This window comes from Anabrus simplex, chromosome 10 (assembly GCF_040414725.1).
Source record: "Anabrus simplex isolate iqAnaSimp1 chromosome 10, ASM4041472v1, whole genome shotgun sequence".
Classification (NCBI taxonomy): Eukaryota; Metazoa; Arthropoda; class Insecta; order Orthoptera; family Tettigoniidae; genus Anabrus; species Anabrus simplex.
In genome coordinates this window covers 125,647,525-125,674,713 of record NC_090274.1, presented here as the reverse complement: position 1 = coordinate 125,674,713, position 27,189 = coordinate 125,647,525, and the positions used below count along the sequence as shown (strand labels likewise).

The window sequence follows — 27,189 nt, the reverse complement described above, 5'->3', positions numbered from 1 at the left end:
TTTATCGCGATATGCAATATTTAATAGGCGACAAAATGATATGGCCAGTGTACATAAGAAAAATTCAGTGGACTAGTGATTTATTGGTCCAGGGATCGAGCTACTTTCGTTCGAACAGAAATAAAAATATTTATTGGTCCAGGGATCATGCTATTTTTCTTTTGACCTCCATTTTGCTGTTTGTACTGGCCAAATATAATGAGAATCTACAGACATAGCACTCCCATTCCACGGTGCTAGCCCTGGACCTGAAGAAAGTAACAAAAGACGGCACCAGCAGCGAATGGACAAAGATAATGAGAATCCACAGACATAGCACTCCCATTCCACGGTGCTAGCCCTGGACCTGAATAAAGTAACAAAAGACGGCACCAGCAGCGTAGTATGACATAAACCAGTCCTGTCTACAAGCCTTAAGTATGTTTTCATATTTCTCAAATAACGACGGTATTTCTTAATTTGCCAGGGATTTTTCACTTGATATGTGTAAAAGCAATTATTATGTTCCATTTGTGACAAATTTTATAGTGATATTTGGGTGATACCTTTGCGCATCATACCCAAGGAAACATCAAAAGTCATGGAATGCAACTCATGAACTCAAAATATGAATAGTTATGCAACAAAGGCAAAGTTATCGCGTAATTTTATTGTAATTTCAGAGGGAAAATAACGGAGGGAGAAATGTTATCAACGTCAGGTTATAATAATTTCTTGTGGCTATTTCTATCCGAGTAGAGCCCTTGTAAGGCAGACATTCTGTGTTATTGTGGTGGACGATAGTGTTGTGTGCGGTGTGTGAGTTGTAGGGATGTTGGGGACAGCACAAATACCCAGCCCCCGAGACATTGGAATTAACCAATCAAGGTTAACATCCCCGACCCGGGAGAGCCCATTACGTAAAACATGCTAATAAATGCACTTCTCGAGCAAAATTTTAACTCGCCACAATTCATTTCAACTCACGAGAAATGGGGTTAGATTTCGTTTACGTACCTTCATTGTGAGACACTTGCATCATTCTTGTACGCATTTAAAAATGTTTCGCATCTCAGTCGTAGCTCTGAGTCACGGGGACTGATGTCATTTTATAGTTATTGACTAAATGCTAGCACAGGCTTCATTAGGTAAGCTCAAAAGTTTGCATGGATAAACACATAACAATACATTTGATATCAAAGATTAATGCACACAAACACTACAGATAACACTAACAGTAATTCACTTTTAAAGTATAAGTATAACAATTTATCAATATACAATGACCTTTTTAGTACTGTGTGTGTGTTCTCCACTTCAATCCTCTGTCATGCTTGCCACAAGGTTCTTGCACATTTTCTGAATTTCCTCATCTCGATGCCACATATCTATGATGTTTTCGATGAGGCTAGTTCTGGTTGTTATTGTTCTTTTCCTCAGTCTTGACTTCACAATTCCCCATAAATTTTCAATTGGGTTGCAGTCTGGGCTATTACCAGGCCAAAACAATATCTTTATCTTGTTTTCCTCCAAGAATTTCTTAACAGACTTGGCCTTATGGCATGGTGCTCCGTCATGCATAAATGTCTTGAATTGTGGGAACGACATTTCATTGGCGTAATATTCAACCAATGGCAGAGTCCATTCGCCCACGTCAGCCATGATTACTGGCGAGCCTTCTCGGGAGTTATACCAGCAGGGCCCATTCCAGCCGTTTCTTAGCCATGGTACGAGTTATTTTGGCTTTATTTCTCGGCCTTCTTGCACAAAGACGTCATTTGACAATTGATAGAGTTATTTCAACCCCATAGTTATTTATTTGATTGCTCAAATCATTACTGGTGCTTTTTCGATTAATCTTATCATTTTGAATCAATTTTTGTTGCACACAAGGGCTCATTATCGGTTTTCCACCACATTTCCCCTTACGTTTGACTGAACGGTTCTCCCCTGATTTCAACGCAGAGCTGATTCTACTAACCGATACTTGCGAAAAATTCAATTTCCTATCAATATCTTATTTGGGAATATCTACCTTCCTTAAATAAACATTCAGACAATGCCAATTTACGGGGAGAAAGATCTGTTTACTTACCATAACGTCACTTTTGCAAGAAGATGCAACTTCAGTTCACCACTTCTAAAACTCACTAGGAAACAAATCCAAAACCCAACTTTATCCCAAACTGGGATTACACAGACATATATAAACAATATAAACACTTCTAGGCTTCATTTCTGGCTTAAGAACTCAACACTCAACTAGAAAAAGCTATGGAAACCACATTCAACAATTGCCACAGCATCAGTTGATCTGATAAACAGTGTTAGAAACCTCTACAGAGCGGGAAGTAGTGTTCCCTCAGATATCCCAAAGGGCCATCAGTGGACTACATGAACCAAAAAATACATAAAAAGGTTGAAACGTACTTTCACATTAATATGTATAGAGGTTTTGTACTAAATGAGAGAAGAGACACAAAATTCATCCATTATTCTCATAATATGCACACGTCTGTACTATCACTTGGTTCGAAGTTTTCCTTATGGATGCACCTAACCAATTTACCTTAATACAAGGTCTTTTAGAAATCTGAACACTGAAGTTTTTGCTCTGCCCCTATAATAATTTTTGGACTTACATCCAGGCACACAGCACATACGACCCATAGCCACAGGTAAGTGGAAATAGAAAGAGAACAATTTCCGAGGACTATCACCACCGGGACAGTTCGTTCCTACGCCACCGAAAGGGCATTTTAAATGTTAGGTATAATTTTCGATTAATAATATTCAAATTTCCATAAATATTTGGTAACAGCACGACTTACACAAACGTTAACAAGCACATGCTAGCACTCCAACAGCCACCATTGTGGGTCTGAGGTATTGTAGTTGGTCTTGTCCAAGGCATGGTCGATTGGATTTGGCCAATCAGAGCCAAGTAATTCAATGACCGACATTTTTGTATTAATGTCAGCTGTTTGTGGCGAATAAAGTAGAAATTCCCCGGGATATTAGCTCTGCTGATAAATAAATAATTTACATTTGTGCGTCATCACGACGCGGGGATGGGGTGCGCCTTGCCTACACACCACGCGACGGCCCTGCTTCTAGCATTATTTCTTGCAGTTGACGTTTTAAATGAATCCTTCTTTGGTACAAGACAATCCTCGTTGTTCGCTTATGAATTATAAATCCAACAAAAAACTCCCTTACATCCGATTTTCCAAAATTGTAAACGTTTGTTGGAATGCTGCTTCTTAACCTCACTTGTACATCAGAATTATTTCCTGCTAGCTGATGTACCCGTGCTTCGCTACGAGATCAGAGAGCCTGACCTTGTGGTTTTCCTAACTGAAGTCACCATAGGTCATTACAAAAACGTCAGTAGGAAAGTACCGATTAAAAGCAATGATATCATATAAAATACTCGATCAAATGAAAACCGAACATTTTCTCACTTTTAACGAACAGTACTACGGTGCTGATCTAACAATCCAAAGTTTCAGAGCTGGAATGACCAGGCCGCAGATAGCCGTGAACACTCCTTTGCCATTATTCCGTTAAATATGCACACTGCTCATTCCAGTCAGTGCCTCAGAGTAGGAATTGAATAGCTCGAATGCTATGATGAACCAGTGTGTTACGTACCAGAAGTATCAGAAAATGTATGAACCAGAGGAATGAGATGCTAAAGAAGAAAGTTATCTAACTCCCCAGCTACTTCCCGCCAATATTCAGGCAGCTATGAGCTTGCATCCGCGAGATAATGGATTCGAACCCCACTCCACTCTCGGCAGCCCTGAAGATGGTATTCGGTGGTTTCCCATTTCTACACCAGGCAGATGCTGGGGCTGTATCCTAATTAAGGCCAAGGCAAATTCCTTCCCACTCCTAGCCCTTTCCTTTGCCATCGTCGCCATAAGACCTATCATTGTCGGTGCGACGTAAGGCAAATTTTAAAAAAAATACTCAGTACGCAGCAATAATCCTGTCTATCGGAGATGAGGGGCAACAAAAGACACAAACCACATCACAAACAATGGTCAATCCAACGCTATTGTTGATCAATTTTATGAGCTTTCCATAGTGTAGGTCTTCATATTTAGTTTTCTTTCGACTCTGTGATATTAGGGCGTCTTATAAAATTATTTATAGCGTAGACTGTAGTTCCTTATCCTCTGACTTCACATAGAGATTTTCATTAAATTCTGTTTACCCATTTTCTCTTAACTCGGCGCTGATATGGACATAGTAACAAACATCCAAGTTCATGCATATCTCTGTGATCATAGCGGGTACGGTAACAATGTATAAAACATAAATGATCGGAAATTTAAAACTATTTAACTTTAGTAATGTGATATTTATCGATACGACCACTAACAACATAAACATTTGAGAATTACATTTTAAGCCTTCCCCTAAACTACCATTTATCTTAGCGTGAATAAAATTATTTATGGTCTAGATTATAGCGATTTATTCCCCGACGTTGCATACCGATTTTTATTAGGATAAGACCACTAATAACATGAATATTTGAGAATTAAATTTGTGACATTCCCCTAAACTACCATTTTTCTGAGCGTGAATAAAATTATTTATGGCCTAGATTATAGCAACTTATTTTCATAAAGATACAACCACTAATAACACAAATATTTGAGAATTAAATTTTAGGCCCTTCCCTGAACTACCATTTCACTCAGCGTGAATAAAATTATTTATGGCCTAGATTATAGCAACTTATTCCCCGACTTTGCATACCGATTTTCATTAAATTCTCTTCAGCCATTTTCTCGTGGTGCATGTACACACAGACAGACAGACAGACAGACAGACAGACAGACAGACAGACAGACAGACAGACAGACAGACAGACAGACAGACAGACAGACGTTACGGAAAATTAAAAAGTGCATTTACTTGTCACTGTGGACACGACTGATACAGAAATACCATCCTTTTTAAATTCCGAGCAATGTACAGACAAAACTCTTATTTTATATAGATAGATTTAATCAATGACTTCAATAAATTCTTCCAATTTTCTAATGCTAATACTACGTTGTAATTTTAGTGTGTTTTCTATTTAAGTACTGCACTATTGGTAGACAACACTAAAGCTTCTACCAGGAAAATCACGGATACGTTAATAAAATGTCAAGAAGGCGTAATATAAACAGCAGTTTAAATCTACATTATAGAAGGTTTAAGTCTGAACCAAGTTTAAACTTGGTACAAAGTTTAAACCAATGTGGGGAAAATGAATGTTAGTTTAAACTCAGACTTCAACCCGATTAAATAAACCTAGTTTAAACTCATCTGGAGAAAGCGGCCGTGATACTGACCGCTCGTTTTCAGAGTATGAGTATCGATTTTATTGATGAATACGATCCTAAATTGTAATCGATAAACATTGACATTTAGTTGTTGCAGTGTTACTTCTAAGGATTTTTCGAAGGATTTTATACAGCTTGGAAAACCCAGACTTTTTAATCTACAGGGAAGATGGACCAGACTCCGTGCACTCGGAAAATGGCGAGAGAATGTATCATGATGTTTGCCTTGTTTCAGTACCTGGGCAGGTGGTACGAAGCTGAGCGCTACTTCGCCCTCTTCGAGTTCGCCGGCAAATGTGTGAGCGCCAACTACACCGCTTCAGAGGACGGCCGAGTTCTCATCCTCAACAGGCAGACCAGCGCTCTGTGAGTCTACATACTGCGAGTCGTTTCACATTTTCCATATTATTTCATGGTATAGTACGTACTTTTAGAAAAACTCACGTCTCACTACATCATTGAAAGTTTCATTTTAAATGGACTCAAATTATTCTTGTTTAACTCCACCTCTGTGGTCAGCTGCCACCCCCGGAGGTCCGGATTCGATTCCTCGCTCTGCCACGAAATTTGAAAAGTGGTACGGGGGCTGGAACCGGATCCACGCAGCCTCGGGAGGTCAGCTGAGTAGAGGTAGGTTCAATTCCCACCTCAGCCATCCTGGCAGTGGTTTTCCGTGGTTTCCCATATTCACACCAGGCAAATGCAGGGATGGTACCTAACTTAAAGCCACGGCCGCTTCCTTCCCTCTTCCTTGCCTGTCCCGTCCAATCTTCCCATCCTGCACAAGGCCCCTGTTGAGGCCGCCTGGGGGAGGTACTAGTCATTCTCCCCAGTTGCATCCCCCGACCCAAAGTCTGAAGCTCCAGGACACTGCCGTTGAGGCGGTAGAGGTGGGATCCCTCGCTGAGTCCGAGGGAAAAACCGACCCTGGAGGGTAAACAGATTAAGAAGAAGAAGATAATGGTTTAAAATTTATGTTATTAGCATGTGTACTTCAAGGTTGGATTCTTGAATTTCAAAGACAGCAAGTTGTGCGGTAAGCACATGTCCTCGTCTCTAAAGTTACGATTATTGTATGTAACCGATTATCCAGTCATTTTGTATTGCCTGCCAGAAAACAACGTCCAGTTTCTGTTCAACAACACAAAGCCAACAATAAGTTAAAAAGCAGACAGAGATGTGCAACCGAATGTGAAGAGTGTATCTTATCGCCACAAACATACAACTATACAAGTTAAACAACTGGTGCTTCAAAGAGTTCCTGGAAACATGCACAGTGTGGAGCATGATCTGCATGTCGCCCAGGTGGCAGATTCCCTATCTGTTGTTTACCTACACTTTCTTAAATAATAGTAAAGAATTTGTAAATTTATTGAACATTTCCCTTGGTAAATTATTCCAGTCCCTAAATCCCCTCCCTATAAACGAAAATTTACCTCAATCTGTCCTCTTGAATTCCAACTTTCTTATTGTGATCTTTCCAACTTTTAAAAACACCACTCAAACTTATTCGAGTACTAACGTTCTTTCACACCACCACTGACAGCTCGGAACATAACACTTATTCGAGCAGCTCATATCCTTTCTCCCAAGTCCTCCAAGCTTAAACTTTGCAACATTTTCGTACTGCTACTCTTTTGTCAGAAATCACATCACCCAGAACAAATCGAACTTCTTTCCTTTGGATTTTTTCCAGTCGAGAATCAAGTAATCCGGGTGAGGGTATGTGATTACCCCAATGAAGATCTTTTCTTATATTAACATCTAGGTACTTGCAGTGATCCCAATAAGGAAATTTCACTCCATCAACGCAGTAATTAAAACTGAGAGGACTTTTCCTATTAGTGAAACTCACAACCTGACTTAGAACCCCGTTTATCATCATACCATTGCCTGCTGTCCATCTAACAACATTGCTGAAGTCCTTTTGCAGTTGCTCACAACCTTGTAACTGATTTATTGCTGTACACAATATAACATCATCCGCAAAAGCTTTATTTCTGATTCCAGTTATTAACTCATATCGTTTATATATAAGAAAATATAAAGGACCAAGGACCTTGGAGAATTCCCCTCTTAACAATTACACAATCAGATAATGCTTCAACTACTCTAATTCTCTGATTTGTATTTTCTAGAAATATAGCCACCCATTCAGTCACTCTTTTGTCTAGTCCATTTGAAACCATTTTTGCCAGTAGTCTCCCGTGAATCACCCTATCTAATACCTTAGATAGGCCAGTCGTGACACAGTCAATTTGACCTGAATCTAAGATATCTGCTATATCTTGCTGGAATCTTACAAGTTGAGATTCAGTGGGAAATACTTTCCTAAACCATAACTGCCATCTATCGAATCAGTTATTTTCGGCTTTATGTTATCACCATTTCCTTTATACACAGGGGCTACTATAGGAACCCTTCATTAATTTGGTATACCTGCTTCATGCAAACGGTAATCAAAAAAATACTTGAAATATTATACTATATCCCACCCCATTGTCTTCAGTATATCTCCAGAAATCTTATCAGTTCCAGCTGCTGTTCCAGTTTTAAATTTTTTATCTTATAGCAAATATCTTTGTTATCGTAGGTAAATTTCCACACTTCGTTATAGTATTAGTCACCTCCTCTATCTGGAGACAACCCTTGAAACAATAATCTTCACATACTGCTGATTGAATACTTCTGCCTTCTGCAGATACTCGCATACACACTCCCCTTGTTCCTGGAATGTCCTTCTTGGAACCTCTTTCTGCCCTTAAGTACCTATACATGCCCTTCCATTTTTCAGTAAAATTTGTATGACTGTCAGTTATGCTTGTCATCATGTTATCCTTAGCTGACTGACTTTTTCGTTTGATTCAATTTCCTGATTTCCTTCAATTTCTCCTTACTTTAGCAACCATTTATAACTCTGTTTCTTTCCAACCTGCACTTCTTTCTTAGTAGTCTCTGTGCTCTGTTATAATACAGCGAGTCTCTAACATTCCTTACCACCTTGAAAGGTATTCCTGAACAATTGTTTTAAACTACCTCATGCCTGTTTTAGCAACCGTATGATATTGCCTAATAGTCCTACATTTAAGACCTTCCTTTCTATCTCATTTATTTTAACTACGACTGAAACACCTTCGTGATCACTAACAGGATCTATTACTTCAGTTTTTCTGTAGAGCTCATCTGATTTTACCAGCACCACGCCCACAATATTCTTCCATCACTTTTGGAATCAGCTGTTAACTTATTTGCCATCTGTTGGTTATGCTTCCTGTCGTTTGCATTACCTTCCCAATCAACTTTTGGTACAGTTACATTCCTTGCCATGTCGTTTCCCACATAGCTGATTATCTTATGAAATAATTTTGAATCAGCGTCAGTGCTACCCTTTCTCGATCTGTACACTCCGAAGACATCAAGTTGCCTATTATCTTTAGAGATGGACCTTACACTTAGAATTTCATGTTTATCATCTTTCACTTTTTCGTAGCTTACAAATTCTTCTTTCTGCCATTGCTATCCTATCTCTACGATACACCCTCCAGTTCCGTGAGAAAATTTTTGCATCCATTATATCATTTCTCAGCCATGATTCAACTCCTATTACAATATCTGGTAATTAGTATATATATATATATTAAATTACTTTATTCTATTCCTTTCTTTACAATACTTCTACAGTTCAACACTAACGTTTTTATGTCATCCCTACTTGACTTCCAGATCCCTGTACCCTTATTACCGCTCCCTAGAGCCACCCCGTTTCCCTGATTGTACCTCCGTGTAACCCTTCTAAACAAATTTCCTAACTTATACGTACCACTGCGGTTTAAGTGAAGGCCATCTGAGCGTAGAACCGAACCCATTAGGATCTAGAAACCTCACTCCCAGTTTCACACATACTCATTCGATAGTATCATTTAAATTCCCAATCACCTTCCAGTCAGTACCCCTCCTATACCGTATTCCACTGATAACAATATCCGCTTCCGTGAACTTCACCTGTGTTGCAGATCCCACAGATCCTACACAACTATGTTAGTACTTATACCTGCCTGTCTTACGTGAAACACTATCACCTTCTCCTTACCCTCCTCTTCATCTTCTACTTCCCTCAACATCTGCCTTATTCTAATTCCTGCATAACAGTTTACCCTGGTTCCCCTTCCTCCACACACTCTCCCCACATTTCTAACAGTGGAATCCTCCATGACCTGATCCTCAACCCTACCCACCTCATCTGGTCCCCTCCCATCCTGGCCAGCCTTACCTTTCGTGACGGCTGCAGAATCTATTTCCTCCTGTCTTTTCTCCCTCCCTTGACCCTGTTCCACCTTTCTTTTCCCATCCTCTACTCTGCATTTGTCTTTCCTACCTTTTCATTTCCTCTTGTTTATGCACTTCCCTGCAACAGTTCCCTGTCCCTCATTTTCCCTCTGTTGCTCTACCTGCAGTGACTCATACCGATTTCTTACAGACACCTGTCCTGAATTCTGATCCTGAATAGAGCCCTTAGCCTGAAATCTCCTTCCCCTTAGAACATTAGACCACCTGTCTTCTACAATTCCCCCCTTTCCTTCCCATCCCTCTTTTATATCTACTGTATCCTGTACATTGTTTTAAGGGAGGCCTACTTTCTTCCTGTCCTCCGAGAGAATCCTAATTATCTCCCTGAAACTCTCCAACTCCTGGCCACACCCGCAGTCCCACACCTGCATTCCTTAGCCATTCTCTACTCTCCTGAACGGAAGAGCAATTCATCAAAAGTAAAATAAGTTATTTTGTGCAAAAAAAGAAAGAAGAAAACAAACAACATAACAGAAAACAAAGGAAAGTAATATTGTCTAGGATCGTACACAAAGTTCAAAGGACAATAAGGTAATTAATTTACTAATGACACTGCAGTACTACTTAGTCATATTATATCGAAAGGAATAGACAAGAATTACACAATTCTAAACTGCAGTTAAGCCTATCCTAATTACAAAAATAGAATTTTAGTAAGAGAGAGAGAAATTTCTGCTAGTACTCAAATATTTTGCAATAATAAAATAAACACGCTAATTTCTAATAAAATAACTACACTGTGATAATTTTAAACTGCGTTCACACGTATTCTAATTGCAAAAGGTTATTACTACGAGCAAACAGAAATGAAAATAGCAATTAAATTTTGAATTTCGCAAGAACTACTCAAGGATTGCCAAACAAAAGGTAAATGCGTAGAAGGTTATTATTACTATTTTACCCTTTTATGCTCTAATAACAAGAGCAGTCAATACTTAAGAGAAACTTTGTGCAATTGATTTATGAAGAAACCCTGGGATAAATAAGGGTGAGACGAAAGACAGCGTAGGAAGAACGTTTGGGAACGTTGTCATCGGTTTGATGAATGACGAGCCTTGTAAACGTACGAGGTCTTGGATACATGGAACGGTTTCAAACAGTAACGTATTGGAGTACTGTTAAGTTTACTATTAGCTCTGGCTTGAAGCTTTGCTGTTGAAACCTTATGGAGTTGCCATGATAAGGCATTGTGTTAGCAGACATCTCTGTTTTTTTTTTTTTTTTTCAATTTGCTTTACCTCGCAGTGACACGGATAGGTCTTATGGCGACGATGGGATAGGAAAGTCCTAGGAGTCGGAAGGAAGCGCGTAGTAAGTTAATCACACTAGTATTTGATCCATTATTTACATATATACAACATTAATAACTGAAATAAATCAATAATCAAGGCTAGTCCAATGCTTCTCTAAGTTATCTCCAACACTGACTCGAAAGTACGGCCCGTTAGCACACAAGCTAACAACCAATCTTTAGCTTTCGAGCTAATTAAGAACGAAGATAACGTTGACACATACATCAGTAGCATAATTGGATGGTTCTGGCGCCTCCGCCGCATCCTCCTCCGCCGCCGCCGCCGCCGCCCGCGGGAAATTTGAATTTTGGCGGGAAATTTGAATTTTGGCGGGAGATTTGAATTTGTAAACAAAGCCACGTGCTTTTTGACAGCTGTCATCGACAACAACGCATCGCTAACCTCACTGCTGCCATCTTGACGGGCCTAAACCTCACTAGTGCCAACTTAACCTAACTAGCATGAGGTAAACAAAGCCACGTGTTTTTTGACAGCCACGTGCTTTTTGACAGACAACAACGCATCGCTAACCTCAGTACTGCCATCTTGACGGGCCTAAACCTCAGTAGTGCCAACTTAACCTAACTAGCGCGAGGTAAACAAATCCACGTGTTTTTGACAGCCACGTGCTTTTGACAGATGTGTAAACAAAGCCACGTGCTTTTTGACAGACAACAACGCATCGCTAACCTCAGTACTGCCATCTTGACGGGCCTAAACCTTAGTGGTACCAACTTAACCTCACTAGCATGAGGTAAACAAAGCCACGTGCTTTTTGACAGCCACGTGCTTTTCGACAGATTTGTAAACAAAGCCACGTGCATTTTGACAGACAACAACGCATCGCTAACCTCAGTACTGCCATCTTGACGGACCTAAACCTTAGTGGTACCAACTTAACCTAACTAGCGCGAGGTAAACAAAGCCACGTGCTTTTTGACAGCTACGTGCTTTTTTGACAGCTGTCATCCGCCATCTTTAAACTACAGAGCACCGTGCTGCCCTCTTTCGTCACCTGTCATCGGCAGTGCTGCCATCTTGACGGGCCTAAACCTTAGTGCTACCAACTTAACCTCACTAGCTCGAGATAAACAAATCAACGTGCTTTTTGACAGCCACGTGCTTTTTTGATAGCTGTCATCCGCCATCTTTAATCTATAGAGCACAGTGCTGCCCTCTTTAGCTACTTACCTTTGAAATGTGGTGGCGGATAATTTGAAAAATGCTTTTCGACAAGCAGCCATCTTTAATCCAGAGAGAACAGTGCTGCCCCGGTGACGGCAAATTCCACGTGCTCTTGTTTGAAAACAAACTCACGTGCTTTTTTGACAGCTGTCATCTGCCATCTTTGAGCACAGTGCTGTCCTCTTTAGTTTGAAATGTGGTGGTGGTAAATTCCACGTGCTCTTGTTTGGAAACAAAGCCATGTGCTTTTTTGACAGCTGTCATCCGCCATCTTTAATCAACAGAGGACTGTGCTACTATCATGCGGGCAATTTCATCACCTGTCATCCGCCATCTTTAATCCACAGAACACCATGCTGCCCTCTTTGTGGCTACTACCTTAAGCACGTAGTAGCGGGCAATTTGAAAAGTTCTGTTAGCTATCATCCGCCATCTTTAATCAAGAGAGCACTGTGCTGCCATCTTTAGCTAGATACCTTTGAAATGTGGTGGCGGCAAATTGAAAAATTCCACGTGCTCTTGTTTGGAAACAAACTCACGTGCTTTTTCGACAGCTACCATCCGCCATCTTTAATCAACAGAGCATAGTGCTACCCTCTTTAGTTTGAAATGGCGGGAGATTTGAATTTGTAAACAAAGCCACGTGCTTTTTGACAGCTGTCATCGACAACAACGCATCGCTAACCTCACTGCTGCCATCTTGACGGGCCTAAACCTCAGTAGTGCCAACTTAACCTAACTAGCGTGAGGTAAACAAAGCCACGTGTTTTTTGACAGCCACGTGCTTTTTGACAGACAACAACGCATCGCTAACCTCATTACTGCCATCTTGACGGGCCTAAACCTCAGTAGTGCCAACTTAACCTAACTAGCGCGAGGTAAACAAAGCCACGTGCTTTTTGACAGCCACGTGCTTTTTGACAGCTGTTACTTAACCTAACTAGTGCGAGGTAAACAAAGCCACGTGTTTTTCGACAGCCACGTGCTTTTTGACAGACAACAACGCATCGCTAACCTCAGTACTGCCATCTTGACAGGCCTAAACCTTAATGGTACCAACTTAACCTAACTAGCGCGTGGTAAACAAAGCCACGTGCTTTTTGACAGCTGTCATCCGCCATCTTTAAACACTGTGCTGCCCTCTTTCATCACCTGTCATCGGCAGTGCTGCCATCTTGACGGGCCTAAACCTTAGTGCTACCAACTTAACCTCACTAGCGTGAGATAAACAAATCCACGTGCAGCTGTCATCCGCCATCTTTAATCACAGTGCTGCCCTCTTTGTGGTGGCGGATAATTTGAAAAATGCTTTTTGATAGCAGCCATCTTTGAGCACCGTGCTGCCCTCTATGTGGTGGCGGTAAATTCCACGTGCTTTACAAACCTATATGCTTTTCTGACAGCTGTCATCCGCCATCTTTAATCACAGTGCTGCCGGGTGGCGGCAAATTCCACGTGCTCTTGTTTGGAAACAGAGCTTTTAATCCAGAGAGAACAGTGCTGCCACACCGTGCTGCCCTCTTTATGGCTACTACCTTAAGCATGTAGTAGCGGGCAATTTGAAAAGTTCTGTTAGCTATCATCCGCCATCTTTAATCAAGAGAGCACCGTCCTGCCATCTTTAGCTAGATACCTTTGAAATGTGGTGGCGGCAAATTGAAAAATTTCACGTGCTCTTGTTTGGAAACAAACTCACGTGCTTTTTTGACAGCTACCATCCGCCATCTTTAATCAACAGAGCATAGTGCTGCCCTCTTTAGTTTGAAATGTGGTGGCAGCAAATTCCACGTGCACTTGTTTGGAAACAAAGCCATGTGCAGCTGTCATCCGCCATCTTTGAGCACCGTGCTGCCCTCTTTAGATGTAAATTCGTCACCTGTCATCCGCAGTGCTGTCATCTTTAGCTAGATACCTTTGAAATGTGGTGGTGGATAATTTAAAAAGAGAAATTCTACAGCAGCCCTCTCTCGACGCTAATTGCATAAGATGGCGGCTATACATGACTCCTTAAGGGTGCTTACGCAAGATGGCTGCTATACACAGGTGTTTATGAGACGCCCTTGGGATGCTTGCGCAAGATGGTAGTTATACATGGCTCCTTATGAGATGCCCTAGGGATGCTTGCTCAAGATAGCGACTGCTCTTATGGGACGGCTTAAGTGTCCTTGCACAAGATGGCTTGAGACGCCCTAAGGATGCTTGCGCAAGATGGCGGACACAAGATGGCGGCTATACACAACTCCTTATGAGACGCTTTAAGGGTGCTTGCGCAAGATGGTTGCTACTCTTAGCTTAGAGGCTAACGTGTCGTGCTAGTTCGATTCATTAAATTTAGGGCTTAAATGCAAAATGTTAAATATATCGAAAACGGTGCACCGTAGAGCAAAACGGACAAAATTTTTCTGCCTAATACCTTGGTTCCCAGTATGAGGAACAAGAAAACTATAGTCTAATGATGGGATCAACGGTTCGGTTCCTACTTAGGCCCTTTGACATTTGCTCTGTTTTAGCTTGTATTGAAGCGAGTCTTCGTAACATGATCAGGTCTAACTATGGTAGAGAGTATAACGTACCGTGCTGGTTCGATTCATTAAATTTGGAGGCTTAAATGCAAAATGTTAAATATCTCGAAAACGGTGCATCGTAGAGCAAAACGGACAAAATTTTTCCGCCTAATACGTAGGTTCGTAGTATCAGGAACAAGAAAAAAACATAGTCTAATGATGAGATCAACGGTTCGATTCTTACTTAAGCCCTTTGGCATTGGCAGCTATCTATTTCTACAAGATGGTGGCTGCTCTTATGAGACACAAGATGGCTTGAGACGTCCTAGGGATGCTTACGCAAGATGGCGGACACAAAATGGTGACTATACATAGCTCCTGATGAGACAGCCTAGGGGTGCTCGCACAAGATGGCAGCTACTCTTATGAAGAAAGCTAGCTTAGAGGCTACTGCGCAAGATAACAGCTGCTGTTATGCATGTGGTGGAGGGCAATTTGAAATTCTATGTGCTTAATCAACAGAGCACCCTGCTACCCTCTTTATCTGAAATGTGGTGGTGGATAATTTGAAAAATTCTTTTGACAGCTATCATCTTTAAACAATGGCGACTATACATAGGCTGTTAAGGCCTTATCATTCTCCTCCTCCTCCTACTCCTCCTCTTCCTCCTCCTCCTTCTCGACCTCCTCCTCCGCCTCTTATGTCAAGGCATAGCTTTATATCGAACAAGTTTAAACCTGCATCGCGAAGGCAAGCGTGTGCAGCGATAACATTATTATGCATGTTTAGACTTTCGAAACATAAGAAGAGTAGAATCAAACGCTGTACTCGATACGACATGTGATCAGAACATTGATTGATGCGTTTAGAAAACAAAATAGGTGATCAAGACTAGAATCGAACACTGTACTCAATACATCATGTGTTTAGAATATGTCAGGGGATACCCTTGTTCTAAGAAGATAAGATTGAAACATAACAAGACTAGAATAGAACACTGTAATCGATGTTGCTAACTTCAACATTTGATCAGAACATTGATTGATGTGTTCAGAACACAAAATAAGTGATCATGACTAGAATCGAACACTGTACTCGATACAACATGTGATCAGAACATTGATCGATGTGTTCAGAACACAAAATAAGTGATCAAGACTAGAATCGAACACTGTACTCAATACAACATGTGTTTAGAACATGTTAGGGGGTACCCTTGTTCTAAGAAGATCAGAATGAAACATAGCAAGACTGTAATCGATGTTGTTCACCTCAACATATGATCAGAACATTGTTTGATGTGTTCAGAGCAAAAGTACAATTTTGATGATTTGCTTAGTGTAAAATCAAAAACTATGGAAACACACTGTGCACATATCGCATAGCTAACTCGCTCAGTAAGCAATATTGCAAAACTACAACTTCAATGATTTGCCTAGTGTAAAAATCAAGAAACACACTGTACCCATACTGCGCAGCTAACTCGCTCGGTAAACGATATAGCCAAAGTATAACTTCAAATTATTTACCTTCCATCATTCGTCTTGTGTGAAAATCAGTCGAACAAGTTATCGCATAAACATGTAACATGAAATATCAGTCAATCTGTTGGCATGGGTTACAAGCATGTAGCTTATGCGGGAAGTAAAATTAAACGGAACGCTAGTGCTATAAGAAATACTCTGCTTACATTTAAGTCCCTAGCTGTTGAACAAGTTATTACATAAATATGTAACATGAAATATCGGTTCGGAAACATATTGTTTCAAGGATGAAAGGACTCTTCCTCCTCCTTACCGCACATTCCTTGTAGGGCTAAGGGGCTAATGGGCTAAAGGGCTAATGGGCAAAAGGGCTAAAGGGCTAATGGGCTAAAGGGCTAAAGGGCTGAAGGAGCAACAACCTCATCGATCGCTATCAGCAAGAACGCTTGTACTTTGTTAAGTGTAGAAAATTAATCTTTATTTGTAAATGGTTTCATGTTCAGAACAAGGAATGGAACCTAGGGGTTACGTCTTACCTAATAAAATCCCCGAGGTGCGATGAGTTACGTTTTTCGAACTAGTGTTTGGAACACTGAACTTTTCAAGATGATAGCAGAGAGTTTAGCAATGTTCTGTTGTTGGATTATAAATTCCGCGCTACAACATGCATAAGGTGGCAGCCTTGAGGTTTACTGCCGTAAAGATGACAAGAGTGAGGTTAACAATGTTCCGTTGTTGGATTTTAAATTCCGCGCTATAACATGCATAAGGTGGCAGCCTTGAGGTTTACCGCCGTAAAGATGGCAGCAGTGAGGTTAGCGACGCTCTATTTTCCTTCAAAGTGAGGTTAGGGTTCGTCAAGAAGACAGCTGTCAAAAAAGCACGTGGCTATGTTTACCAAACAATGAATAGTCATGTTTCAAAGCATGTACGCATCAACTATCGATTTTGCATGTATCGACTCTCGTACAAAACTTCTTCAGGTAGATTGTGCTGCTATCTTAGCATAACTAAGACGCATGAACTTAAAGTACAAAGAATAGCTATGTTTCAAAGCGTGTACACATCACCTATCGATTTTGCATTCATCGACTCTCGTACTAAACTTCTTACGCTAGACTGTGCTGCTGTCTTAGCCTAACCTATACGCATGAACTTAAAGTACGAAGAATAACCATGTTTTAAAGCGTGTACACATTACTTATTGATTTTGCATGCATCAAATATCGTACTAAACTTCTTCCGCTAGGTTGTGCTGCTATCTTAGCATAACCTGTACGCATGAACTTAAAGTACAAAGAATAGCCTTGTTTCAAAGCGTGTACACATTACCTAATGATTTTGCACGAAACGACTATCATACTAAACTTTTTCCACTAGATTGTGCTAAAATCGTGTAAGTGTGCTGCTACCTTAGCAAAACCTATCGATTTTACATGCATCGACTATCGTACTAGACTTCCTCCGCTAGAGCATGTAGCAATCGCTTTTGTGTATCCCCAACCCATGTGCACGAACTTAAAGCACAAAGAAGAGCTATGTTCTAAAGCGTGTACACATCACCCACCGATAATATATCGAATATCGTACTAAACTTCTCCTGCCAGAGCGTACGACTATCGCTTGTGTGTGCACGAACTTAAAGCATAAAGAATAGCAATGTATAAAAATCTTGTAAACAAAGCAGCAGCATTAAGTATAGCCATGTTTAAATGCGTGTACACATCATGTATCTATGATGCACGCAGTACTAAACATATTCCATTAGAATGTACAAAGTTCGCATGTGTTTGTGCTGCTATCTTAGCATAGCCTGTGTGCATGAACTTAAAGCATAAATAATAGTTATGTGTAAAAATCTTGTGAACACAGCAGAATGTTTACTACGTAGGTGTAGACATTGAACTTTGCATGCTGAGGCAGCATACTACGTGACCGTGACGTCACGACCACGTGCTCTTGTTTGGTAAACATAGCCACGTGCTTTTTTGACAGCTGTCTTCTTGACGAACCCTAACCTCACTTTGAAGGACAATAGAGCGTCGCTAACCTCACTGCTGCCATCTTTACGGCGGTAAACCTCAAGGCTGCCACCTTATGCATGTTATAGCGCGGAATTTAAAATCCAACAACGGAACATTGTTAACCTCACTCTTGTCATCTTTACGGCAGTAAACCTCAAGGCTGCCACCTTATGCATGTTGTAGCGCGGAATTTATAATCCAACAACAGAACATTGCTAAACTCTCTGCTATCATCTTGAAAAGTTCAGTGTTCCAAACACTAGTTCGAAAAACGTAACTCATCGCACCTCGGGGATTTTATTAGGTAAGACGTAACCCCTAGGTTCCATTCCTTGTTCTGAACATGAAACCATTTACAAATAAAGATTAATTTTCTACTCTTAACAAAGTACAAGCGTTCTTGCTGATAGCGATCGATGAGGTTGTTGCTCCTTCAGCCCTTTAGCCCTTTAGCCCATTAGCCCTTTAGCCCTTTTGCCCATTAGCCCTTTAGCCCATTAGCCCCTTAGCCCTACAAGGAATGTGCGGTAAGGAGGAGGAAGAGTCCTTTCATCCTTGAAACAATATGTTTCCGAACCGATATTTCATGTTACATATTTATGTAATAACTTGTTCAACAGCTAGGGACTTAAATGTAAGCAGAGTATTTCTTATAGCACTAGCGTTCCGTTTAATTTTACTTCCCGCATAAGCTACATGCTTGTAACCCATGCCAACAGATTGACTGATATTTCATGTTACATTTTTATGCGATAACTTGTTCGACTGATTTTCACACAAGACGAATGATGGAAGGTAAATAATTTGAAGTTATACTTTGGCTATATCGTTTACCGAGCGAGTTAGCTGCGCAGTATGGGTACAGTGTGTTTTTTGATTTTTACACTAGGCAAATCATTGAAGTTGTAGTTTTGCAATATTGCTTACTGAGCGAGTTAGCTATGCGATATGTGCACAGTGTGTTTCCATAGTTTTTGATTTTACACTAAGCAAATCATCAAAATTGTACTTTTGCTCTGAACACATCAAACAATGTTCTGATCATATGTTGAGGTTAACAACATCGATTACAGTCTTGCTATGTTTCATTCTGATCTTCTTAGAACAAGGGTACCCCCTAACATGTTCTAAACACATGTTGTATTGAGTACAGTGTTCGATTCTAGTCTTGATCACTTATTTTGTGTTCTGAACACATCGATCAATGTTCTGATCACATGTTGTATCGAGTACAGTGTTCGATTCTAGTCATGATCACTTATTTTGTGTTCTGAACACATCAATCAATGTTCTGATCAAATGTTGAAGTTAGCAACATCGATTACAGTGTTCTATTCTAGTCTTGTTATGTTTCAATCTTATCTTCTTAGAACAAGGGTATCCCCTGACATATTCTAAACACATGATGTATTGAGTGCAGTGTTCGATTCTAGTCTTGATCACCTATTTTGTTTTCTAAACGCATCAATCAATGTTCTGATCACATGTCGTATCGAGTACAGCGTTTGATTCTACTCTTCTTATGTTTCGAAAGTCTAAACATGCATAATAATGTTATCGCTGCACACGCTTGCCTTCGCGATGCAGGTTTAAACTTGTTCGATATAAAGCTATGCCTTGACATAAGAGGCGGAGGAGGAGGTCGAGAAGGAGGAGGAGGAAGAGGAGGAGTAGGAGGAGGAGGAGAATGATAAGGCCTTAACAGCCTATGTATAGTCGCCATTGTTTAAAGATGATAGCTGTCAAAAGAATTTTTCAAATTATCCACCACCACATTTCAGATAAAGAGGGTAGCAGGGTGCTCTGTTGATTAAGCACATAGAATTTCAAATTGCCCTCCACCACATGCATAACAGCAGCTGTTATCTTGCGCAGTAGCCTCTAAGCTAGCTTTCTTCATAAGAGTAGCTGCCATCTTGTGCGAGCACCCCTAGGCTGTCTCATAAGGAGCTATGTATAGTCACCATTTTGTGTCCGCCATCTTGCGTAAGCATCCCTAGGACGTCTCAAGCCATCTTGTGTCTCATAAGAGCAGCCACCATCTTGTAGAAATAGATAGCTGCCAATGCCAAAGGGCTTAAGTAAGAATCGAACCGTTGATCTCATCATTAGACTATGTTTTTTTCTTGTTCCTGATACTACGAACCTACGTATTAGGCGGAAAAATTTTGTCCGTTTTGCTCTACGATGCACCGTTTTCGAGATATTTAACATTTTGCATTTAAGCCTCCAAATTTAATGAATCGAACCAGCACGGTACGTTATACTCTCTACCATAGTTAGACCTGATCATGTTACGAAGACTCGCTTCAATACAAGCTAAAACAGAGCAAATGTCAAAGGGCCTAAGTAGGAACCGAACCGTTGATCCCATCATTAGACTATAGTTTTCTTGTTCCTCATACTGGGAACCAAGGTATTAGGCAGAAAAATTTTGTCCGTTTTGCTCTACGGTGCACCGTTTTCGATATATTTAACATTTTGCATTTAAGCCCTAAATTTAATGAATCGAACTAGCACGACACGTTAGCCTCTAAGCTAAGAGTAGCAACCATCTTGCGCAAGCACCCTTAAAGCGTCTCATAAGGAGTTGTGTATAGCCGCCATCTTGTGTCCGCCATCTTGCGCAAGCATCCTTAGGGCGTCTCAAGCCATCTTGTGCAAGGACACTTAAGCCGTCCCATAAGAGCAGTCGCTATCTTGAGCAAGCATCCCTAGGGCATCTCATAAGGAGCCATGTATAACTACCATCTTGCGCAAGCATCCCAAGGGCGTCTCATAAACACCTGTGTATAGCAGCCATCTTGCGTAAGCACCCTTAAGGAGTCATGTATAGCCGCCATCTTATGCAATTAGCGTCGAGAGAGGGCTGCTGTAGAATTTCTCTTTTTAAATTATCCACCACCACATTTCAAAGGTATCTAGCTAAAGATGACAGCACTGCGGATGACAGGTGACGAATTTACATCTAAAGAGGGCAGCACGGTGCTCAAAGATGGCGGATGACAGCTGCACATGGCTTTGTTTCCAAACAAGTGCACGTGGAATTTGCTGCCACCACATTTCAAACTAAAGAGGGCAGCACTATGCTCTGTTGATTAAAGATGGCGGATGGTAGCTGTCAAAAAAGCACGTGAGTTTGTTTCCAAACAAGAGCACGTGAAATTTTTCAATTTGCCGCCACCACATTTCAAAGGTATCTAGCTAAAGATGGCAGGACGGTGCTCTCTTGATTAAAGATGGCGGATGATAGCTAACAGAACTTTTCAAATTGCCCGCTACTACATGCTTAAGGTAGTAGCCATAAAGAGGGCAGCACGGTGTGGCAGCACTGTTCTCTCTGGATTAAAAGCTCTGTTTCCAAACAAGAGCACGTGGAATTTGCCGCTCCCGGCAGCACTGTGATTAAAGATGGCGGATGACAGCTGTCAGAAAAGCATATAGGTTTGTAAAGCACGTGGAATTTACCGCCACCACATAGAGGGCAGCACGGTGCTCAAAGATGGCTGCTATCAAAAAGCATTTTTCAAATTATCCGCCACCACAAAGAGGGCAGCACTGTGATTAAAGATGGCGGATGACAGCTGCACGTGGATTTGTTTATCTCACGCTAGTGAGGTTAAGTTGGTAGCACTAAGGTTTAGGCCCGTCAAGATGGCAGCACTGCCGATGACAGGTGATGAAAGAGGGCAGCACAGTGTTTAAAGATGGCGGATGACAGCTGTCAAAAAGCACGTGGCTTTGTTTACCACGCGCTAGTTAGGTTAAGTTGGTACCATTAAGGTTTAGGCCTGTCAAGATGGCAGTACTGAGGTTAGCGATGCGTTGTTGTCTGTCAAAAAGCACGTGGCTGTCGAAAAACACGTGGCTTTGTTTACCTCGCACTAGTTAGGTTAAGTAACAGCTGTCAAAAAGCACGTGGCTGTCAAAAAGCACGTGGCTTTGTTTACCTCGCGCTAGTTAGGTTAAGTTAGCACTACTGAGGTTTAGGCCCGTCAAGATGGCAGTAATGAGGTTAGCGATGCGTTGTTGTCTGTCAAAAAGCACGTGGCTGTCAAAAAACACGTGGCTTTGTTTACCTCACGCTAGTTAGGTTAAGTTGGCACTACTGAGGTTTAGGCCCGTCAAGATGGCAGCAGTGAGGTTAGCGATGCGTTGTTGTCGATGACAGCTGTCAAAAAGCACGTGGCTTTGTTTACAAATTCAAATCTCCCGCCATTTCAAACTAAAGAGGGTAGCACTATGCTCTGTTGATTAAAGATGGCGGATGGTAGCTGTCGAAAAAGCACGTGAGTTTGTTTCCAAACAAGAGCACGTGGAATTTTTCAATTTGCCGCCACCACATTTCAAAGGTATCTAGCTAAAGATGGCAGCACAGTGCTCTCTTGATTAAAGATGGCGGATGATAGCTAACAGAACTTTTCAAATTGCCCGCTACTACGTGCTTAAGGTAGTAGCCACAAAGAGGGCAGCATGGTGTTCTGTGGATTAAAGATGGCGGATGACAGGTGATGAAATTGCCCGCATGATAGTAGCACAGTGCTCTGTTGATTAAAGATGGCGGATGACAGCTGTCAAAAAAGCACATGGCTTTGTTTCCAAACAAGAGCACGTGGAATTTACCACCACCACATTTCAAACTAAAGAGGACAGCACTGTGCTCAAAGATGGCAGATGACAGCTGTCAAAAAAGCACGTGAGTTTGTTTTCAAACAAGAGCACGTGGAATTTGCCGTCACCGGGGCAGCACTGTTCTCTCTGGATTAAAGATGGCTGCTTGTCGAAAAGCATTTTTCAAATTATCCGCCACCACATTTCAAAGGTAAGTAGCTAAAGAGGGCAGCACTGTGCTCTATAGATTAAAGATGGCGGGTGACAGCTATCAAAAAGCACGTGGCTGTCAAAAAGCACGTGGATTTGTTTATCTCGAGCTAGTGAGGTTAAGTTGGTAGCACTAAGGTTTAGGCCCGTCAAGATGGCAGCACTGCCGATGACAGGTGACGAAAGAGGGCAGCACGGTGCTCTGTAGTTTAAAGATGGCGGATGACAGCTGTCAAAAAAGCACGTAGCTGTCAAAAAGCACGTGGCTTTGTTTACCTCGCGCTAGTTAGGTTAAGTTGGTACCACTAAGGTTTAGGTCCGTCAAGATGGCAGTACTGAGGTTAGCGATGCGTTGTTGTCTGTCAAAATGCACGTGGCTTTGTTTACAAATCTGTCGAAAAGCACGTGGCTGTCAAAAAGCACGTGGCTTTGTTTACCTCATGCTTGTGAGGTTAAGTTGGTACCACTAAGGTTTAGGCCCGTCAAGATGACAGTACTGAGGTTAGCGATGCGTTGTTGTCTGTCAAAAAGCACGTGGCTTTGTTTACAAATCTGTCAAAAGCACGTGGCTGTCAAAAAACACGTGGATTGTTTTACCTCGCGCTAGTTAGGTTAAGTTGGCACTACTGAGGTTTAGGCCCGTCAAGATGGCAGTACTGAGGTTAGCGATGCGTTGTTGTCTGTCAAAAAGCACGTGGCTGTCAAAAAACACGTGGCTTTGTTTACCTCATGCTAGTTAGGTTAAGTTGGCACTAGTGAGGTTTAGGCCCGTCAAGATGGCAGCAGTGAGGTTAGCGATGCGTTGTTGTCGATGACAGCTGTCAAAAAGCACGTGGCTTTGTTTACAAATTCAAATCTCCCGCCAAAATTCAAATTTCCTGCCAAAATTCAAATTTCCCGCGGGCGGCGGCGGCGGCGGCGGCGGAAGATGCGGCGGAGGCGCCAGAACCATCCAATTATACTACTTACATCAAAGATACAAACACCAGACACATACATCGAACATAAAGAGAGCATAGGATCTCTGAAATAATACACATGCAAATAAGATGACTCATATGGGAACCTGGAAATAAACTCATAAATATATACTCTTGTTCTTATTATGGTTTATTGGAATCACACCAATAAAATATAGGCGCTGGGTTGTGTCTCCAGTTAACATGTGGGGGAGTGTCACAAACGTCCCTCTCCTTGGGTTCAGAACAGCTGTGACCTAGTAAAACGTCTCCCTAATGGACAATGGAACGCAGCAAGGTAGGTAGAGTATATTAGGTAGGCCATTCCCGCTCACAACGCTCTCATTGGTTGATCGCGCGTGACGTAGCCGGGAGGGCTAGAAGCGCGCGCCTGCATTGCCAGCATGCAGCATAAACCTCGATAATTAGGTAAAATAAGTTCAATTTCTTATAAATAATTAAAAGGTTGGCATTATTATAATAAAGCAGTACTTTACATACCACCTGCAATCAGTGATATAATACTGTTGATAGAAAAATAGAAGAAACTCTGAGTAATTACATCTTATAAGCCGGCTGTAACATCGAAACACTGGAATAGTTATTGGTTTAATTGTATTTAAAGCTCACGTTTTGATGACTTAGGAAGTTGTTGAAGGAGTTGAAGCTGCCCACAGTCGACTCTTTTTCGCTGAATACTTCTTCATAGCATCTATATGATGTTTTTTGTTGGGGTGACGTATTCTAATGAAAGTCCTAGTTCTGACGTACAGTGATATAATATTCTCGTCAAGTTCCGGAAATTTTGATTTAATTATAGAAGTCAAAGTCTGTATTACTCTTTCACATCTAGAAATATAAATCCCGTGAAAACTTCCAAACAGTTCCTCAAACTGCACAACTTTTTGATACCATTCTTCGGTTGGAGGAGTAAGGCCTCCTTTTGAAATGATTGATAGCCAGTCGTGAGGCACTTCCTGTGGCAAGGCAAACATTTCACTTTTATAACCCAAGCTGTCTTCAACAGAGCGACATTTGAATGCCAAGTAGCCTGCAAGGTATTTAACTGCATCCTGGTTTACGTCTTCAGTTTCGAAGTCCTGGCTCAAGCCTTCCATCCTTAACAACTCCAACGTTTCTTTCTGTTCATCTACGGGTACAGGAGTTAACGGCCCCTCAAAAATATCTATACACAGTTCATTGCTTACGAAGCTCAAGAAATCTTCCTCATTATCAGCATCAGGATGAAAAATACCCGTATTACTCGGCGATGAATTATTTTCAGCTTCCACTGACACACTACAGGAGAGAGGGATTTCATTACTCCTTGTGAGTAATACAAGTCGAATTCTGTTACGAACTTCAAAAGGGGACGGATTGCTATAAAAAAAACTCATAGGCTACGGACGCGTGAAAAAAATTCTCCAAGCAGTCTTGGTTTAATCTGGCAGTTAAAATATAAGACATATTTGCATGTTTCAGGTCTTCAAAAAGTCCTAAGACCGGGCGAGTTGGCCGTGCGTGTAGAGGCGCGCGGCTGTGAGCTTGCATCCGGGAGATAGTAGGTTCGAATCCCACTATCGGCAGCCCTGAAAATGGTTTTCCGTGGTTTCCCATTTTCACACCAGGCAAATGCTGGGGCTGTACCTTAATTAAGGCCACGGCCGCTTCCTTCCAACTCGTAGGCCTTTCCTATCCCATCGTCGCCACAAGACCTATCTGTGTCGGTGCGACGTAAAGCCCCTAGCAAAAAGAAAAAAGTCCTAAGAGAGAGTTTATAGATATTATGAACCCCTTCTGAAACGGAAGTAAAGTTTTCCGTTTACCAAATCTCACTTGTGTAATCACCTCCAGAAAGCGCTTCAGAGTATTTTCCTGGCTCTTAAGTTTAAGCAGTATCCACTCCTAAGGGGAGTCTTTTCATCTTTAGGCGCCTGGAGTTCAACACGTCGAAGGAGGTGCAGACTGGAAAGAAATAGAGTTAGAAATGGCTGTGGAAGTAAGGAACTTACTAGAAAATTGAATCTAGCAAAGAAGGCAGCTAAGGATAACATGATGGCAAGCATAATTGGCAGTCATACACATTTTAGTGAAAAATGGAAGGGTATGTATAGGTATTTTAAGGCAGAAACAGGTTCCAAGAAGGACATTCCAGGAATAATTAATGAACAAGGGGAGTGTGTATGTGAGGATCTTCAAAAGGCAGAAGTATTCAGTCAGCAGTATGTAAAGATTGTTGGTTACAAGGATAATGTCGAGATAGAGGAGGAGACTAAGGCCAAAGAAGTAATAAAATTTACATATGATAACAATGACATTTACAATAAGATACAAAAGTTGAAAACTGGAAAAGTGGCTGGAATTGATCAGATTTCTGGGGATATACTAAAGACAATGGGTTGGGGTATAGTACCATATCTGAAGTACTTATTTGATTATTGTTTGGCCGAAGGAGCTATACCAGATGAATGGAGAGTTGCTATAGTTATAGTGTATAAAGGAAAGAGTGATAGACATTGTTACCGTGTTTTAGCGGTAGTTATGCGTAAAAGAAGGTGCGGGTGTGAATGGGTTTCAAGCTACGAAATTATAGTGCATGTAAAATTAATTTAAAATTTAACAAAGTTATATTTTCTTTTCAAAAACAAAGCAATAACAGACATGGCAGGTACAATGTAGCAAAACAAGGGGAGTTACAATATTTACAGGTTTTGGGCTTCACGCCCTGACTTCAGCGATCAGCTCAGTTTTACCACAAACACAAGTTTTAACAGAGGGGCAGAAAACCCCATTCATCCCTAGGAGCCCCTGGCTCCGAATTACACAGAAAAGCCTCCGCAAGGCATATGACACTCCATTTTCAAAAGAGCGATCCGCTCTCAAAATTTAAGCCTCTCAAAGGCCACACCAAACTCTACCTTCAAGCTGTCCTCTAAGGACGTATTCACAGGGGTAAAATACCCAACCTACTGAGGTCTATTACATGAAAAGAAGGTTGATTACATGACCTCTAAAATAACAATTTGAGAGGAGGCTAACCGCACTCCTGATACACTTAGTTTAAGACCTACTTGGCACTAGGCCGTTAATACAAGGGCTAATCCCATACTACAGAGGTGACTTAAGAAAATAACAATTTACATTACATCACGGAAGAATGGGTTTGAGAAAATAAGTTCACCTCAAAACAATATGAGTGGGAACTCGAGAGGGTTAGCACTCTCTATCCCAGTATGTAGTTTAGA

General features: G+C 41.2%; 1 protein-coding gene across 1 annotated transcript in view; it reads left to right on the top strand.

Moving 5' to 3' along the window:
* LOC136881916 (zinc finger protein 32) overlaps positions 1-27,189 on the top strand; it is a 205,697-nt gene that overhangs the window by 152,187 nt on the left and 26,321 nt on the right. The window contains exon 7 of the mRNA XM_068229392.1: positions 5,563-5,693. Coding sequence (XP_068085493.1) covers positions 5,563-5,693 — 131 coding nt within the window. The remainder of the gene's footprint in view (positions 1-5,562; positions 5,694-27,189) is intronic.